General features: G+C 25.5%; 1 protein-coding gene across 2 annotated transcripts; it reads left to right on the top strand.

Moving 5' to 3' along the window:
* Positions 1–3,506: 3,506 nt before the first annotated feature.
* LOC112790139 (naringenin 8-dimethylallyltransferase 2, chloroplastic) lies at positions 3,507–19,407 on the top strand. 2 transcript variants are annotated; one of them, XM_025832402.2, is made up of 12 exons: positions 3,507–3,801; positions 10,999–11,273; positions 12,173–12,256; positions 12,395–12,469; positions 12,987–13,070; positions 14,570–14,653; positions 15,904–16,005; positions 16,777–16,872; positions 16,967–17,038; positions 17,918–18,013; positions 18,650–18,754; positions 19,001–19,407. In XM_025832402.2, the coding sequence occupies exons 1-12, from the start codon at positions 3,726–3,728 to the stop codon at positions 19,040–19,042; spliced, it is 1,191 nt and encodes a 396-aa protein (XP_025688187.1). In that variant the 5' UTR covers positions 3,507–3,725; the 3' UTR covers positions 19,043–19,407. The 2 variants fall into 2 exon arrangements, with proteins under 2 accessions (XP_025688187.1, XP_025688178.1); XM_025832393.2 differs by having other exon boundaries at positions 14,570–14,659.
* Positions 19,408–20,026: the final 619 nt, after the last annotated feature.

The following is a 20,026-nucleotide window of genomic DNA, read 5'->3' as shown; positions in this document are numbered from 1 at the left end:
ATCTGAGCTCCCAAATGTCCCCCTCCCTCCCTCCCTCAACCCCAAACCACCACCTCTCTCTCTCTGTCTCTCTCTCTCTCTCTCTCTCCAATATTTTTGTTTAAAAAATTTTATATGTATATAGAAATTTAATTATTAAATTAAATATTATGTATTTATATATAAATATATATTATATTTAATTTATTTTTAATATTTACATTATATTTTAATATATATTTTATACGAATGATTAATTTAGCGCTTGTTTTTTTTTATCAATTTGATAATGTCTTTTATTTGATATTTAATTTTTGTCTAACTTATTTTTTTAATAATTTTTAAATATTTTAAAAAATTTTAACTTTTATATTTTAAATTTAAAATTAATAATTTAATTTTTTTAATAATTAGATAATAATTTTTAAATACCATAACAAACACTTTAGCTTTTATTAGTATATACAGTATTGTCATTGTTACCACACCACCTCTGTATATGTCCCACCTTCATACCTTATCATTTGCGTATGTTTTTGTGTTGGTGGATATTTCCATGATGACATTTTCACATGAAGATAGCATTATAAACTATTAGATGAGTTGATAAAGTTAAATATATTTGATTAATTATCTAAAGATTCACAATGTCATCTTCATATAAAAATGTCTTCGTGTGAGTATTCTAATGTCTTCGTGTGAGTATTCTCCTTATGTATTATTGAAACCATGCAATATTACATCGACAAACAAAACACAAGGCTATGACCTAATGTATTTTGAACAAAATGGAAAAAGTCATATCTTTCTAAATCTTTGTTATTTCTTGGAAACTGCTTAAAGAATGAAAATCGCATCATATTATAAGTTAATATTCAAATTGGATTTCAAAATTTATAATCATAATTCATAATAATTCTTAAGCTAATTTCCAGTAATAATGTGTTGATTTGGTACATTAATTTATTGTGATTTGGATATTTCATTCAAATTCTATGTGATTAAAATTTATTAGAGTTCCAAAATCTTGATTATTGCTCTAAGAGCTGCAAAATTTTCAAATTAAATTTGTTATTATCGTCTTCACGAGGATATTAGAAAGCCAATCAAGCTTTTAGGAGGTCTAATTAGATCTTAAATTACATAGAATTTAGACAAAAAATTAAAATTTCACCAAGTTAACGTACAAAATCAACACACTATTAAATGATTACAGTATTAGAGTAGCACAAAGTCATATTATTTTGAAGCAATAAATTCTTTCATCGTCTCTGACCGAAAAAATTAAATAAAACATTACACACCCACACACTTTCTTGGTCGCTTCCATGGTTGTTGAAAAAAATTTAATGTAACACTGAACAAACATAGACCCTTGAAAACTTATAAATCATTCAAAACGACCTTTGCCCTGAAATTTGATATTTGAATAAGTCCAATCGTAAATCATACCCTCAACAACCCAGAGACCCGGTTCACAATACTGTCACTTGGAAAAAAAAAATTCATGTTATTTTTCAATAGGTTAATGACTAATCTATAATAGATCCAAGTTCTATTAGGGCTTTATTGGTGGTTAATAGAATGTTGTATGCATAAGAACTTTCGATATTTACTTAAATGGACAAATGAACTAACTATTCAAACAACCAAAATTGTTTAAGAAAAAAAAATTAATTTAACACTTTAATATATATTTTTTCCTATTAATGTTTTTGAATATTTTGAATATATATTATGTTGCACTGTAAATCAATTACTGAATAAGAAAATTTAAATAAATAGATTTGAAATCTTTTTTTGATTTTTTTAAATTAACTTGTGCAAATAACTAATCAAATAAAGTGAGTAACTAACTTGAACCGTATATACCGGACCCGGAGTAATATTTTTTTGTGCCGTCTTCTCTGACTTAGCTTGTATATACAAAATAACAAATGGCTTAATTATCAAAAATAAAATAAAATAAAAAATTGTAGCATACATCCTTCACCATATTTGAATTCTTAAAACAAATTAAATTTTTTAATTAAGCCACTAAGTGGAATAAGAGGTTTTTCTTAATATGTAAGAAATTCTAAGTCTAAATTATATTGTGGTTAATGTACCAAATATTTATTATATATATATATAAACTTTTTAAAAGTAACAGGGTTTCTGAACATTCATTTTTCATTTTTATTTTAAGAAATAAATGATTAAATTGATATGATGTTTGAAATAATTACAATATTAAATTAACTTAATTTAAAATTTAAAATAAATTAAGTTTACAAATTTTATCTCTACATGTTCACATTTATTGAGTTTGTCTGTATATATGTTTTCCACCTTTTATTTAATTAAACGCATTATTAAGACTTTTACGTTTTGCAAAATTAGACTTCTAAGTTCTAAGTAACTTTTCTGATGAATTTAATTTTAATATATTTTTTTATATAAAATATAAAATTATATTAACAAAAATAAATATTTTTTATATTTATTATGAAAATAATAATTTAAAAAACAAAATATAATTAAATAATTAAATAAAATATTTTATATTTTTAGTACATTAAAATTAATTTTTTTTAATTATATCTCTATCTCGAATTTTCTTACATACACGTTATCAAAACCCTTCTTGTATGAAAACGTGTATACGAAAGACTAGTTCTTAATGTTGTAGTACAGGAAGTTTCAGTTAGTTTGATTTTCAAGCGACGACTTTTCTACTCATTTGTTTACTCAATAAATACTTAATTCGGTTTCGAATATTTGGATGACAACTTGGTTTTAACTAAAATAAAATGAAGTCTAACTTGGTCCCATTCTATTATATCATATTTAGATGCTAAACTATAATTAATTTTGTTTAAGAACCAAGTCGTCACCAAAAAATAAAAATATGTTAAAACAATTGAATTTAAGTCTTTATGAATAAGAGTTTTATAGACGGCAAAACAAACGGCTATTATTACAAGTTTAATTTCACATCTATCAGGTCTTCGATCAGATAGTTTATAAATTTAAGAGAGATTAAAAATATGATTAGGAATATAGATAATCTAATTATATTAGTTTTATATCCGATGAATAATCAAGTGCAATCAGATTGGACTCTATTAAACTCATCTTAATTGATTTTGTAGTTAATTAGTAGTAAAATCCGAATCAATTCGATTATCTAATTATATTTTATTAATTTAAAAAAATAAAATACGAATATATATAACTTTATGTTTTTCTAACATAAATTATGATATTTATTTAAATATAATTTTAATGTTGTATTATTTTTTATTTTATTTTTTACTTTACATATTATTTACATAAATTTATTTTATTTTCTTAATTTTATTTTTAATCGAATATCTAATTATTCGAGTCGAATTGTTTTAGATCCACTCTTACAAAAAATTTTAAATCCAAACCAACTCGAACCAGCTAAAATTTAATCAATTTGATTGTGTTTGTTTTCAAACTTAAACCACCCGTGAAACATTCCTCAGTCCAAAAGCCAATTTTTAAGTTGAAATAGATAGATCTATTCAATTTCAATTTGTTTTTTCTTTTGGTGAAGTGAAGGAAGTGAAGGAAGGATGTTGAAATTATTGACTACATAAGAGTAACTTAAAAAAAGTGCTAGTCAGGATGACACGCAATTGATTTGAGAAATAGTTGTCAATACTGGATACTGCTTAAATACCATCACCATCGCCTCTTCTCTTCCATATTCACACAACTTTTTAAGTTTTAATAGAATGGCTTCCACTTCCAGGCTGCTGCTTCATGCCTCATTGCCTCCTCCCACTACATCCATTTCCAAAACCAATTCTGGTACGTATACACCTTCTTTATTTATTGTGTTTAATTATTCTGTTATTCCGTATAGTTTTATGAGCTGATAGTATTTTTCGTCAGAGACATCATTATATATTCCATTAAGGATTTTTTTTCTTCTTTCTTCTTTCTTCGTCGTTTGTCCCTGGGGTCCTCGATACACATCCCTACTTCCTTCTTTTTTTTTCTTCCTCCCACTTCCTCTTTTCTTCTTATCTATGTGCAGTTTTTTTTTCCTTTTTTTCATCCTTTCTTTCTTTTTATTCTGCACGATTTTCTGTTATTTTTTTATTGTTTGTACTAGTTTATTATTGTACAATCTCTTCTGTTATTCTTTAAATGATTTTGTTATTTTAAAGAAATTTCTGTGTTCATTTTCTCAATTTTTGTAAAAAAAAAAAAGTAATTTTTTGGAATTTTTTTTAAAAATTTAGTTATGAACAACACTTTTTTTTCTAGTATTTTTTTATATGGATTATATTAGGTAATTAATGACTTTATTAAATAACATGAATAACGAATTTTAAAATTGGTTCAAATTATTCACCTAAATCTTTATATTAGAATAACCATTCATATTTTTGCACACTTAGTGAATTAAATATCTAATGTATCTATTATTTATACAACAATGCTAAGGAACCAACTCTATATAAGCCAAGAATCAGCCAACTGGTAACCGGATGTTACTACTAATAGGCACACGGATGTTTTTTTTCTTGTAAATTGGATGGTTTTAGATATGATTTCTATGTTTCATGTGTTACGTATTAATAAAATATAATTAATTATATGGAATCAACTAATGAATGATCAAAACATCTGTTCCGTGATTCTCTTCTAACACTAACGTGGTCAACAATAATTTAATAAATAAATTAAATATAAATTAATAAAATTAATTATAATTAATTATGTTGTTCTATTCTTAACTGATTATTAGTTGGTTTCATATATATTTTTTTTATTTATATTGTTTAATATTTTTATTGATCACATGTGTGTCACGACTTGGATGGCTACACTAAAGGTGGTTATTAGTGGCCAAGCTTTCACCAACAAAGCTAATAGCAACACCTGTCACAATTCAAAGTATGATTAGTGATCAACCGAAACATTAAACTCTCAATAGTTACCAACTTTATCTCTCTCAGATGCCTTAGTTTCACCTTCTTCTGTTTCGAGAAACTCAAACTCGACTGTGTCATTCTTTTCATTCCTTTAATTAGTGTTTGTTTGGGTGTCATTATTTTGATAAAAAAGATTTTTTTTTTATTTTATAATGTGTTTGACAAATTTCTAGTAGTAAAAATAAAAACACTAAAAAAATCGAAAAAATATTTTTTTTGAGAAGTTATAATTTACATCTTTTTTTAAAAGATCTTTTTTCTTTAAAAAAAAAATATTTTCTATATAATAAATAAACAAAAAAATACTTTTATATTGTTATACCTAAATATAATTGATAGATAAAAAGATCTTTTTGTATGAGATATTCAAACATAAAATTACTTTTATTTTTTTTATAAAATCTTTTAGAAAAAAGATAACTCAAAAAAATATCTTTTCTTAGAAGCTCACCCAAACAAATCCTTAGTGCTCTACCCATCAGTTCATTACCTTGAATAGGGATAGATCTTTTCAAATTTTTTCATAATAATTTTTTTATTTTTATATTAAAGTAATTATTTTTAATATTAATATTTAACTAATTAATTTATATTCATTATATTATTATATATTATATGTGTTTATTAAAAATTAATATTAAAAATATTATATAATCATAAAAAAATAATTATATTATAACTAAAAAAATATTTCATATTTTTTAATTAAATATAAGTGAGTATAAAATTAAAATAATGTCTAATAAAATTATTGTACATTTTTATTATATAATTAATAATTAGTATATATAATAAGAAATAGGGTTAAGTACGATTTTAGTCCCTAACGTAGAGATTGAAAATTTATTTCGTTTTCGATCTTTTTTTCGTTACAAAATGGTCTCAAAGATTTCAGTTTATTTTAAAATCGTCATTTTTATCAAATTTTTTATTTTTATTATCAAATTACCCCTAACTAAAAAAATTATAAAATAAAAAAAAGGATGAGGGGGAGAAAGAGAATGGGGTGGGGTGCTATTTCCAGGGAAGAGGGAGAAGGGGGAAAAGGGAGAAAGGGAAAGGTCGCCCCACGCCGCTGCCGCTGCTCCTTTCTTCCTTAGCACATACACTAACAGCAAGAGAGAAGAGAGCAGAGGGAGAGAGAAACAGAAGAGAGGAACGAAGTCCTCCACAGCGCCGCCAACCACTACAGCGCCCTCCTCGTGGCGATTTATAGCCCGCCAACACCACATCGCCGTTCACTGCCGCAGCCCCTCCTCCCCCACTACTGTCGCAACCCTTCCCTTCTGTTTCAATTTTTTATTCCCTTTTTCTTTAATTTTTCATATTTAAAGGATTCCATTGTTATTGTTGTTGTTGATGTGCTTCTATTTATTCCTTTTATTCAATTGTTGTTGTTGATGTTTTGGTTGCTTTTGCTTCTATTTGCTTCTGTTTTTGGTTCTGTTTTTGTTGTTAAAGGATTCCATTGTAATTGTTGTTGTTCTTGTTCTTGTTCTGCTGATTGTTGTTGTTTGATTGTTGTTATTTTGCTTTTGGTTTCTGCTTGTGCCTGCTTCTATTTCTGCATTTGCGGTTCTGCTTCTACTTCGGGTTAATGTTGAGGAAGTAGAGGGAAGGGAGGGTTATTTTCATCCGAAGGACGATTTTAAAACTAAGTTAAACCTTTGAGACCATTTTGTGGCGAAAAAAAGGCCGGGGACGAAATAAATTTTTGACCTCTACGTTAGGGACCAAAATCGTATTTAACCCTAAGAAATAATATAGTTTAGTAGAGGAAAAAAAATGTAATAACAATAAAGATTTGGGTTTGAACCACATCTTCATAAACTTTAAAATTTTCACCCGAATAGTTTGGTTAGACCAATTTTTGCCAAGTTTGACCAATTCTTGCCAATTCTCAAAGTGAATCGGTCCTGAAATTGGATAGGACCAAATGAAAATCTAATTCACTGATTTTTTTAGTCGAATTGACCGGTCTTATCCGATTTTGATTACTATGCTTTCACTCTATTATCATTTATCAATCATCTATTATTCTTCTCTATTATATTATAATGTATATCAATTATCATTAATTGTCAATTATATATTACTCATTTGACAATCAAAATATGGTACATAATTTTTAGTTGCAATTGACATGATTTTTCTACTAAAAATTAAGGATATCTCACTACAAGAAAAAATATTGAGTACCGGCAGATTTACCAGAAAAAACTGTTGGTAATATGTTTACCGTCGTAATAAATCTGACAGTATAACCCTCGCTGATAATTGTTTACCGGCGGATTTTTCGTCCACCGCTAATTACTGTTGGAATATTTTCGCTGGTAATTTTTACTATCGGATTTTTTCCGGTAAATTCGATGATAATATATTATTAATTAATAATTAAATAACTAAAGAAGGATTTAACCGACGGTAAACTTAAATTTTAATTTCTTTAAAAAAATTGTTTAAAAATTGATATATAATTTTATAAATTTAAATTTAATCATTTCTAAACTAATAAATCAGAAAATATAATACTAATTAACTCGGAAAAATAATAAACTTAGAAAATTGACAACAACAACAAATAATAAGTTAATAAAATGTTTAATGGTCTCAATAATAAATCAAATAATTAACAACAATCAACTAATTAACTCATAAAAATCTAGAGGGTATATTAACATTTAACCATCAAGTGATAAGAATAATACAACTACTAAGCCTTGTTCCACTAAGAGAGATCAGCTATATAGATCAAATGCCATCATAATATCCTATTATGCCATCATAATATCCTATTATAAACTATGTCTAAAGTTAAAATACTAAAATCTCAAGCTACAAAGACAATACTAATAACTAAGTTCAATATTTTAAGAAATAAACAAGGACTACAAATTTAATGGGTAAGTTGAAAGTTGTTATTAGTTCGATCACCAATGTTATATTGATTGTGCTCGTCGTGTGCCATAAATTTTGAAGTTCGTTTGATGTACCAGTTGTACACTTTGTGGTGGAATAGCCTGTCCACTACTGCCACCATTGACTTCTGCATCTTATTAGAAACCATCATTCCTAAGACTTGCTTTATCGTTCTAACCCAAGCTACATAATTTCTAAGCTAAATTTTGATGTACAACAACTACAACATAATAAAAAACAAAAAATATAAATAATGAAGGCCAAAATTACATTTCGGAAACAATAACCAAGGACATAAATTCTGGTGGATCAGGGCATATTTTCATCACAATCACCACTCCCAATTTTTATAGCATAGTAGTTTCATTTATACCTAAAGTTCAAAATTATTGAATTTATTCAATTCAGATAACATAGTTTCATGTTAATTTCAAATAACATAGGAATTCCAGCACATACACATACTCCATAGCAAATAAGTAAAAAGCATATTAATAACATGATAGCAAACGGGCCTTGATTGGACATAACAACCTAACAAAGAAGAAGATGAAGAAAGCATTATAAATTTCTAAATACTCAGCTCAATTGACATATTTTAACAAACAGGTAAAGGGTGAGACTATGACCAGAACAATCTCACTTGTTTTGTTTTGTGATTCTTGCAAGTCTCATGCTAAGTACGTTTCAGAATTACATAAAACTGACTTGTACTTTTCAAACATTTAATACATTACCAACGTTTTTAATGCAAACTCAAGTAATAAACCCTTAACAATACAAAAACAATTACTTTTATTCTTCATGACAGAACAATAAATAGAAATCATAATAATAAACACAAAAACATCAAAGCAAAATTCAAAATCAGAATTATAAACAAATTTTATACACAGGATCATCAAAACAGAATTAAAAAATTTCTAAATCAAAACAAAATTAAAAATGTTCTAAATCAAAACTAAACTAATACATGAACTAAATCTGAAAAAAATAATAGGAAGAAGGAGGAGGACAACATACTTGAAAGGAGGAAGGAGGCAGCTCTGCCAAAGTGGTGGTAGTATAGACAACAAAGTGGTGGCGGCGGTGACCAACCGGTAGGGTTGCATTATTAGGATTTTTTTAAAATAAATTAAAAAAATAATAGGAAGAAGGAGGAAGACAACATACCTGGAGGGAGGTAGGAGGCAGCTCCGGCAACACAGAGAGCAGCTACGACAGCGGTGCAGCAGTGGTAGCGGCAATAGTGGCGAGAGTCCATGCAGTCTTTAAACGTTGTTAATGGTGGTCGACGTTGGTGGAGGAGCTGATGGAGGTGGTTTGTAGGGGGGAGAGAGAGAGGCGAAGGTTAGAGAGAGTAGTTCGAAAATGAGGGTGGAGAGGGTTCGCAGTTTGAATTTAGGGCAAGATTACCATCTGATTTACCGACAGATAAATTCGACGGTAATGCTTTGCGAATGACCAAAATGCAGCATTTCACTAATTCGGATTATCCGCCGGTAATGTTTGTGCCATTTTTTCTTTTTTTTCCTCCAATTATTGCTGGCGAATTTACCGTCAAAAAAATGAATTCGACGGTACTCAACGTTTTCTTGTAGTGTCTCTCTCTGTTATATCATCACCAAATGAAAAAGATCAATTCCAAAAGAAGAATTTTTTATAACACATCAATAATGTTTGTTGACCTCCCTTTGATGGATTGACTACCAAACCATTCAAAGAATGTTGTTCGACACCCGACCGATCAAGCAACAGACCATCACCAGCCGAAGGGAGGAGTTGCCTAATAGCAACATAATGTTGATTGGCCACTGCCAAACTACCACACAACTTCCCAAGGTTGATGCCTATCAACTAGCTGATAAATTATTAAGAGCTCGCTAGCTAATTGTTGATCGATGCCTGGTTGTCCAGACAACAGATCAACATCGACCGCAAGCAGGCTCCGATTGATCACAATTGACTGATACAAACTTGCCAACAAACCTCCCTATGATTGACGTTGCGCAACCAATGACATGCTAAGAACCTGTTGTGGTATTAGCTAACAGCCAACTGACAATCCCTGACCAATCAACTGACCTTGTCCAATTGACCATCTCCAACCGACCATCCAACAACCTACTCCCAATCGTAGAATGACCTAGGCTGACTTCCTATTGACTTACCCCTACTAGCCTACCAACTGTTGACATAACCCAACCCATCAACAAACCACCCTCATGATTAACATCAATTAACCCACCAATACACAGACTGCTCACAAATTGATTACGACTAATAGATCCAATTGACCTACCACCAACTACCTCGTGGCAGAATGCCAGCTAACAAACTGATCTCGTGCAGACAGACTTACTACGCCGACCACTGGCTTACCCGGATCAACAAATGGTCTATGATGGATGTCGGTTATCTAATTGATAAGCCCACCTCCCACGACTGAGCCAACTGACCAAGCTATTGTAGCCACCAACTACCCGCCAGTCTATAGTGATCGACTTGCGATTGATTTCCCACCGAACAGACCTAGTTGATTGACTTTGGCTGCCTTCTAATTAGCACCACCAACTAACCAACGGAGGGCCGACCCCCTGCCGACATCAGTTGATTGTCGTTAGTCAAACGAACAATAACTCTGGCCGACCATTTACGGTATATTTAATTTGCATTTTCATTATTAATATTTTTTATTTAAAAAAAAAGAAAAAAAGTAAAAACAATAAAAACAAAACATAATTTTATTATTTTCATATTATCTGTTTTTTTTCATATAATTTTAAAATAAAAAATACTAAAAATAAAAACACAATTCAGAACAGAGAGATAACTTTTGGACATCGATTGTTTTGACTCCTTTTGGTTAAGCAAAGTTTCTTGAGGAACATATTTAATTTCTTGTTATTAGTCGTCTGCCACTCTCTATTCATTAACTAAATATTAACCACCTCAGCTATACTATTGTGATCATAATGTTACAGGAATACTAAAATTAGTCACTAGTATAAAATATATATTGGAATAGAAATACATATTAAAAATAAATTAAATTACACATGTATTATACACAAATACACTAATAATTAATTTTGGTATAAAAATAATATTTTTGTATGGTCATATATAAAATTTGGTTTTGCAGGTTCACATGCAGTGATCAGAAGCATATGGCATAATAATGGGAAATATCCAAAAGAAAAAACTTGCATTGAGACGCCATTATTATTGCAGCATAATCAGAAGCATCATTATACATGTGATCAAATTAAGAGAAAACACTTTGTGAAAGCAACTCATGCACAATCGAAGAATGAACCTGAACCGCAAGCTGATTCTGCAAAACCCATTTGGAATTCTATCAAAGATGTTATGCATACTATCCAAAAGTTTAGCGTATTCTATGCGTTAATTGGCCTGGTTAGTTCAATTTTATATTTTTTTAAACAATCATTTAAAGCCTTCTCCATCTTGTGTTAATGCTAGATGTTTGATAATTGTAATATTGCAAACATTATTATTATGAGTATCATATTTTTCTAATATAATATTTCTAAAAAAATTTATAAATCTCTCAAACATATATTTGTGGAATGAATTAGATTCATTCAATTTTAATATAATACTAAAATTTATCCGATCTAATTTAATTTGCCACTCTACTCTCAAGAATAGGAATGTACATTAAAAAATTTAAAATGTGGTTAACCGGTTAAAAAATTATAATTATATTTTGGTTAACCAATTTAATAAAATAATTTTAAAATTATATCCATATTTTTTAAAATTGGTTAACCAAAATTATATTTAAAAAATCGATTTTTAATCAGTTTACGAAAACCAAAATCAAATTTTAAAAATTTTAATTTTAATTTTTTAGATTAAAAATTCAATTTAAAAAAATAGTTTTTTTAAAAACCATTTTTTTTTCTAAAAAAACTGGTTTTTGGCCCAAAAAACGGTTTTATTAAAAAATTGGTTTTATTTTTTAAAAACCAGTTTTTTTAAATTGAAAAACCAGTTATTTTTTCAAACTGATTTTTATTTTTATAACCGATTAAAAATTGGTTTTTAAATTTTATCATATAATAAAACTAATTTGGTTAATTAACCAAAACTAAATTTTTTATTATCCAAAAAAATAGGTTTAATTTTTGGATTAACCAAATTATGTATAACTCTACTCAAGAATATGTTTTTGAACTAACTTTTTAGTATGAATTAAACTCATGAATAGTAATTATTATGATATTAAGATTTATTTGATCCAACTAATTTTAAGTCTTTTTCATAAACTAACTTTATTTATGTGTTGACAGTTATCGGGCATACTTTCTTCATCACTCCTTGCAGTAGAAAAATTATCAGATTTATCTCCAACATTTTTTATTTCCATGTTACAGGTGAGGGGCTTTGAATTACTAATTTATTTTACATTATATATTTATTTCTCTCTCAATCTCTAAGAATTTCTTTTATATATATATATATATATATATATATAATGTAGAGGATTTAATTTTCTCGCTTTTTTTTTTCAGTTTATGGCAGCTTATAGCTCTATGCAATTGTATACTACTGGCGTGAATCAATTAGCCGATATTGAAATAGACAAGGTATGAACTTATTAAATAAAAATAAACAATTTGGGTGAAAAAATAAATTGTTTTCTTTTGCATGTTTGGAATAATGTTGGATTTTGTGTAAATACATAAATATGATTACAAAAAAAAATGTTTTGTTCAGCTGTGAGTTCACAAAAGTAGCTAGGATATTTAATGTCTATTTTAATCGAAATTTAACTGTATATAATAAAATAATATATATTTATGTATAAAATTATAATTTTTTAAAAGAATAATTTTTTGTAATTTATTATTGTAAAAAAGTTAACAACTAAAACTCATTGCCTCGATTGGTTAATTATTTTTTACCATTTTTTTCAAATTTTACATTCACTATACGATTTTTATATTGAACCGAATAAATTTGATAATCGATTTTTAATTAACTAAATTAAACCGACCAATTCAATCCGATTCTAAGAATCATGCTTTCAGATTACTAGTTACTTTGGTTATAGTTGGTCCTTTTTTCTTATGTATCCAACATGTTTTATTTCATTTGTTGTAGATTAATAAGCCATACCGTCCATTGGCATCATCGAAAATTTCTTTTGGAGGTGGACTCGCTATTGTTGCAGCATCTTTATTTATGGTATGAGTATTTATGATAAAATTGTGAAAGAATAGAAAAATAAAAAATAAAAATTTTTTATTAATTATTGATTTGATTGAATTGAACTGAACATTAAATTATAAAAATAAAACTAAATATATATAATATATTGTTTATGAAAGATAAAAATAAAGATAAGATAAAATAAGAAAGAAGATAACTAAAAATAAGATAAAATAAGATAATAAATACTAAAATTATAATTGAATTGATATATTCTATTGAGTTGAATTTGTGGGTCACAAGATTTTTTTATTGTTATCATGAACTAAAGTAGAAGAATAGTTTTAATAATTTATATATGAACTTATTGTTTTTGGCACCATATATTATTATCTCCTAAATTGGATTTCAATTTGTATCTCCTAAATAAATTTTAATTTGGATTTCAATTTTAAGTTTTTAGTTATTCAATTTGAATATCCAGGTTTCAACGTCTCACTTTCTAATCAATAATAATTGTATAAAAATAAATTAAATATTAGGTATAAATTAAAAGAAATTTGGCATGCCAAATGCTATCATATAATAAAGATATAGGCGCAGCTTTAATTATTTCATTCTTGTTAAAAAAAATTTAAGTATTTTTTCTATGAAAAATATTAGAAAGCTAATATTTTTTATTAATATTTACTAACGCTTTAGACTAATACTTTATTTTTTGAATATATATTTAAATAGGTCCTTAAAAAATTTTATATTAGACAATTTCATCTCTTAAAAAAATTTATTACATTGAAATTCTAAAACTTTATAAAAAGAAGACTCTATTTTTATACTGATAGTATTTAAAATTTAAAATTTAATTTTTTATTAGTCAAATACATTTTATTGATCATATAATATTACTCTTCAATTATTTAATTGTTTCAAGAGACATTAATAAGGATCTTCTAATGGGTTAGTATTCAACAAATTCAAAACAAAATCCAAGAGATTGAAATTTTAAAATAATTATTATAATTTTTTCGTGAGATACAAAAAAATTAAAATTTTTCAGTATATAATTAACAATAATCATTAATAAACTCATTTAATTAAAAAAATTACTACAAAAAAATTAAAATTTGAAAATGTAAAATTTAAGAATATAAATGAGAAAATGACTTTGAATGAAGAAATATTAAAAATTTAAGATTATGAAAAAAAATACTAAAGATTAATTTGATCCATTTTTAAAATTTTAGAAATAAGATGACCTACATACACATATATATAAAAATTAATTTGACTCTAAATAAATTTATGACATATTAAATTAAATAATAATATGATATATCAATTAATTATTTTTATAATATATGATATTATTTTGCCACATCATTATGCCACATGCATATAATATAGCACATCATCATCTAACTTATAAAATGACTAATTTAATTTTTAAAAAATTAATTTAAAAAATAAATAATTTTATTTAGATGAATTTAAGTATTAACTCATTTTAATCCTTTATCTCTTTCATCTCTTTGCAGAGCTTTGGACTTGCGCTGATGATAGGATCAAAGCCTTTGCTTTGGGGTCTCATATTAATTTTTATACTGATGACTGCTTATTCAGTGAACGTAACTTTTGATTCTAAACCATTTTAAATTATGTTAAATAATTTTTTTATTATAAACCTGCATCTTTTTAACTTCATTTTGAAAGACTTATTATTCAATATGAATAAGTTAAATCTTAAAGTAGTCTATGAATTTGTAATCAAACTTTAAATTTATCTCTAAATTTAAAATTACTCCAAATTCAAGGACTACTTTAAAATTTAATTTCAACATAAATATAACTAAAAGATTATTGAATATGAATACAAAACATTCGCTTGCAAATAAATTTGTTTAATTAATATTAATGGCAAATTATTTCTTGCCCTTAATTAATTGATGGCTGTCAAAAGTTTTTTTTTTTGGGTGACTTGTCAAAAGTTTAAAATTACTCTACTTAACATTTAATTTATATTAATTTTGTACCAAAAATTTAGAACCTAATTAGTTTTATATCCTTTTATTCAAATTGATTATATTTTTTCTTATTATATCCTTCCTTATATATATCATATTCCGCAACCTTCACTCTCGGATCTTTAAATAGCTTTAAGATGTTCAAAAGTTTTGATTGTTTTGTACTTTTATTTATACAACTTTCAATCTAAGTTTTCAATGATATTTATTCCCTTTTCTAAAAGAATAAATGAGTTTATTAATATACATATGTCTTCAGCATATATACATTTTAAAAATATTATCAAAGTATTACATTTTAAAACTATTATAAAAGTATTTTACCAAAGATATAATATTTTCAAAAAATAGTATTTTTACATTTTCATCAATGTATTAAAAATATAAAAAAATTTAAAAAATGTATATTATTATATTTTTAATATATATTTTTAGAACATATTTTAACTAAATTCAATTATGAAATTAAAGCATAATTTTTGTCCTTAATTTTGGATTGATTTAATTTTGTCTTCAACTCTTTTTTTTTTTTTGGTCTCTTTATCCCTAACATTTAAAAAATTGTTTTATTTTTGTCATTTGTGACACAAATAGAAAAACCTATTATGAATGGTTAAATTAAAATCTAGATAGCTATTTGGAAACGGGTATGATGTCATGCAAAATTTTAAGTAAAGAATTTCTTAATAAATTATTACGTATGATGTAAAGACTTAAGTACACCTTTGTTATTTATTTATCAATAATGTTTTCGTATATGTTATATATTTATTTGATGTTAATTAATTAGTAGTTAATTTATTTATTTATTATTTTTATAATTATGTATTATTTTTAAATACTTTCAGTTACCCTTTTTAAGATGGAAGAAATCTACAATTCTTACATTACTGTCTGGCGTACCAACTATTCTCACTGCATATAATTTGGCACCATATCTTCACATGAAGGTACGTATTGCCCTACAAAACTAGTATTGTTTTAAGGGGAATTCTATAATGTCTATCAATTATTCTTTAATTTTTGTGATAAGTTTTGAATTTTCAAAAATAATTTATTTTTATATTTTTTAAATTAAATATTAATTTTTAATCATTTTTAGTAAATAAACACTATTTTTTAGACATCATAGCATTCACCTTATTTTAAATGAAGTTCAATTTGAATTAGTGGAGGTCATAAGCTCACTCATCAGCAGATTTTTAAATAAAGTTCAGATTTTTAACAAATTAATCATTGACCTGTCGAATTAAGAGATACTATGAACAGCAAAAAAAAATAAAAAATAAACCGAATCAATTTTTAATTAATCAAATTAATTATTTTTTATTTTAAACATTCAAAATTCTAAAAGGTCTAAGATTTAGGATTTATATTTAAAATTTAAAATTTAAAATAAATAAATTAATTTTTTTAAAAATTAACTGATGTTAGTTAAAAAAAACTTAACTCTCTAACATTACTTTATCAGTAATAATTTTTTTTGGACCCACAATAATTTTTGGGTTGTCTTAATCAAAATCAGGTATCTAAAACTAGCATTTTCAAGAAAATTAAAAGGAAAGAAAAAAAATAAAAAGAAAGCACAAACATTTGCATGCAAATTCAATAGTAGTGATAATAGTGTTGATGAATAATTTAATTTTCAATTTAGCACGTAATCTTTCAAGCAAAGTCTAATATATATTTGGGTTCAATTGCATGCATGTCACGATCTATAGACCTTTGTGCTGAAGAAGCCATTTATATTTACAAGATCACTAGCTTTTACCACTGTGGTCATGACCTTCTTCTATGTAGTTATATCATTGTTCAAGGTAACAATAACTTTATACTTTTTTACAATCAATCTTTTTCATCACTAATCATTTTTGTTCAATGTGTTTAACTATTGGCTGGAATTGAATGTAGGACATTCCCGACATTGAAGGAGATAAAAAAGAAGGTCTTCAAACTTTGTCTATTCGCTTGGGTCCTAAACGAGTAATTTCTTCTCTCTAAAATGAATATATTTTATGATTAGGTTTATTTAAAAAAAAAGTTTGATTATCCTTGTTGGAATTATCATCGAAATGTCTATAAAAATTTGACCATAACCGTCAGGTCATACCAAACATGACGATTTGATAAATAAAATTAGGTGAAAATTCATGTGCAGTTGACTTCACGTAAAGTTGATAACTGAGAGTTGTTAGATAAATTGATTAATTTAACTAAATTTTCATCTAACGACTCTTAACTATCAACTTCACGTAAAATCGACTGCACCTAAATTTTTACCATAAAATTATTGTCAGATTTTCTGACGATAATTATTCCGTCATTTTTAATTATTTATGTACAAAAAATTTACCTCATCTTTATCATTGAATTTTTATCCGAAGGTAATGTTTTTAAAATTTTGAATTTCAGTCATTATCATCAAAATTTTTCATGCTAAATTCGACGGTATCTAATTTTAAATTAGTTTAATTACTCTGTTAGTCTCTATAGTTTTACGAAATTTTTAGTTAAGTTCTTGTACTTTTTTTCCTTTTAATTGAGTCTTTGCACCAAATTTTTTTTTAATTGGGTCCCTACACTTTTTTTTCCTTTTATTTAAGTCCCTATATTAATTTTTTTTAGTTAAGTCCCTATAAAATTAAGCCAATTACTGTTAAGAAAAACTTAATTAAAAAAAAATTAGTACAAAAATCAAATTAAAAAAAATATAAAAATTTAATTAAAAATTTCACAAAATTGAACCAACGAAGTAATTAAACCTTCTACATTCGACTAAAATTTCAATGATAATAAACGTATTTTTTTATAGTAGTTATTCTGGTATCATGTACCCACATTTTTGTATTAATCCTTTGTCAGGTATTTTGGTTGTGTATTTCACTTCTTGAGATGACTTATGGAATTGCCATTATAATGGGATTAACATCTCCATTCCTATGGAGCAAAATCTTCACGGTAATGAATATTACTTTAGATATTACAATTCTATAGTATATATATAATATAATATTATGACTATTATTGTCTAAATTTAATTTTCCTTTGCGTGACATATAATTGTAAAGGTTTGTACCACTTACCAATTTAAACACTTTACAACTTCAAATCCCTCTTGACATTTTCTTATACTTAATATATGAAAAATGCTAAAAAATCAATATTTTTTATTAGTATTAATCAATATTTTAAATTAATATCTTATTTTTATATTATTAATAAAATTTAAAATTTAGAATTTAATATTTAGAATTTAACTAAAATTAAAGATTTAGCCAATATTATTCTTTAGATATTATATATAAAAATATTTTTGTTAGTCAAATATTAATAAAAAGTAATAAATTTTATTAATTATATAATACAGTAGTAAATAAGGATAATGCTAACAAAACAAAAAGAATCCATCCAAATTTATTTTATTATTATTTATTTATTATAAAATATATTAAATAAATTAAAAATAATAAATTTTGATCGTTTTATATTAAATATTTTCGATAAAATAATTTTATATACAGGTCTACCTATATCAAGGATGTGCATCTCCTTTCCATGATAATATTGATTGATTATTATTTTTCAATTTGTTAGGTTATGGCACATGCCATCAATGCTTGGATTTTGTGGTTTCGTGCTAATTCTGTAGATTTAAAGAGCAAAGAAGATTTCCAATCCTTTTATATGTTTATCTTTAAGGTAAATGATAATTTTATACAATAAAATAATATGAGAAAGTTTTAGTCTTAATTATTATATGTTTATACAATAAAATTTAAAAGATTTAAAGTCTAATATTTAAGATATCATTTTAATTAAAAAATCGAATAGGAAGCCATGGTTGCTTTCTAGTGCTACTTAATAAAACTAACTTATTTCATAATTAAGAGGTACTATTATGAAATAAAATTATTATTGCTAATTCTTTTTTTTTTTTTTTTGCAGCTCCTTTACTTGGAGAATGTCCTTGTGCTTTTTGTGAGATAAAGAAGCAATAAATTATTGATTTAACAAAGAGTGCAACCTTTGCCATATCTCATTGTTTTTGTTTTGGTCTACCAATAAAATAGGATTAAGATTCTCTAAGGTCAGAAAGGTGATAAAGTGAATATAAATAACAGAAATATTTGATAACAAAAAAATATTAATAAAAAATAATTAAAATTTATCTTATTTAATATTTATTAATTGTTGTAATAATTAATGAATATTAAATAAAATAAATTTTAATTTTTTTTCTCTTTCTAATATTACCGTATAAATAGAGAGTTGTATGTGATAGTAGAGCGAAAATCTTGTTGACAAATAATTATGAAAGTGAAATAAATGTAAGTATGTAATCTGTTGAAAAATTCTGTTAGCTATGAAAAGAGTTAGCTCAGTTTCAATTAAGTTAAAATTTCTAAAAATATCCACCAAATATATTTAATTAGGATTTTTTTTAAATAGCTATGTTTCCATTTATATAACTAACTTTCAAATAATTTTATCAATAATAAAATTCTCTCTCCCCTTATTTTTTTTTCTGATTTTCACTTAAAGGTATTAGATTCTCTAGGTTCCATAGCTTCTGCTATCAAATTATTTAAACAAATTACTACTAGCTATCAAATTCTAAATTTTTATAATGTTTATTAGAAATGAACATATACCTTTTATAATGTTTATTTAAAGGTTTAATTATTCTGTTGATCTTTATAGTAGTTTCACCAAATTTTTAATTAGGTTCCTATACTTTTTTTCCTTTTAATTGGGTCTTATATTGCTTTAATTTTGTAATTACATTTTTTTCATGTTAAAAATGTTAAAATTAACATAATATTTTTACCAAAATATATGCGGTCAAAGATTTAATTAAGTTTTTAATGATAAATGCCTTCAATTTGTGAAAAAATATTTAGTTAATTCTAATATTTTTTACACTATAAAGGACTTAATTACAAAATTAAAATAGTGTAAGAATTCAATTGA

This window comes from Arachis hypogaea, chromosome 1 (assembly GCF_003086295.3).
Source record: "Arachis hypogaea cultivar Tifrunner chromosome 1, arahy.Tifrunner.gnm2.J5K5, whole genome shotgun sequence".
NCBI lineage: Eukaryota > Viridiplantae > Streptophyta > Magnoliopsida > Fabales > Fabaceae > Arachis > Arachis hypogaea.
This window is presented reverse-complemented; position numbering and strand designations above follow the sequence as displayed.

Bases quoted from the DNA above. Each gene is read 5' to 3' on its own strand.
- LOC112790139 (XM_025832393.2), top strand. From the start codon at position 3,726: ATGGCTTCCACTTCCAGGCTGCTGCTTCATGCCTCATTGCCTCCTCCC. The intron at 16,006-16,776 runs GTACGTATTGCC...CACGATCTATAG, and splicing joins CACCATATCTTCACATGAAG to ACCTTTGTGCTGAAGAAGCC. The intron at 17,039-17,917 runs GTAATTTCTTCT...ATCCTTTGTCAG, and splicing joins TTCGCTTGGGTCCTAAACGA to GTATTTTGGTTGTGTATTTC.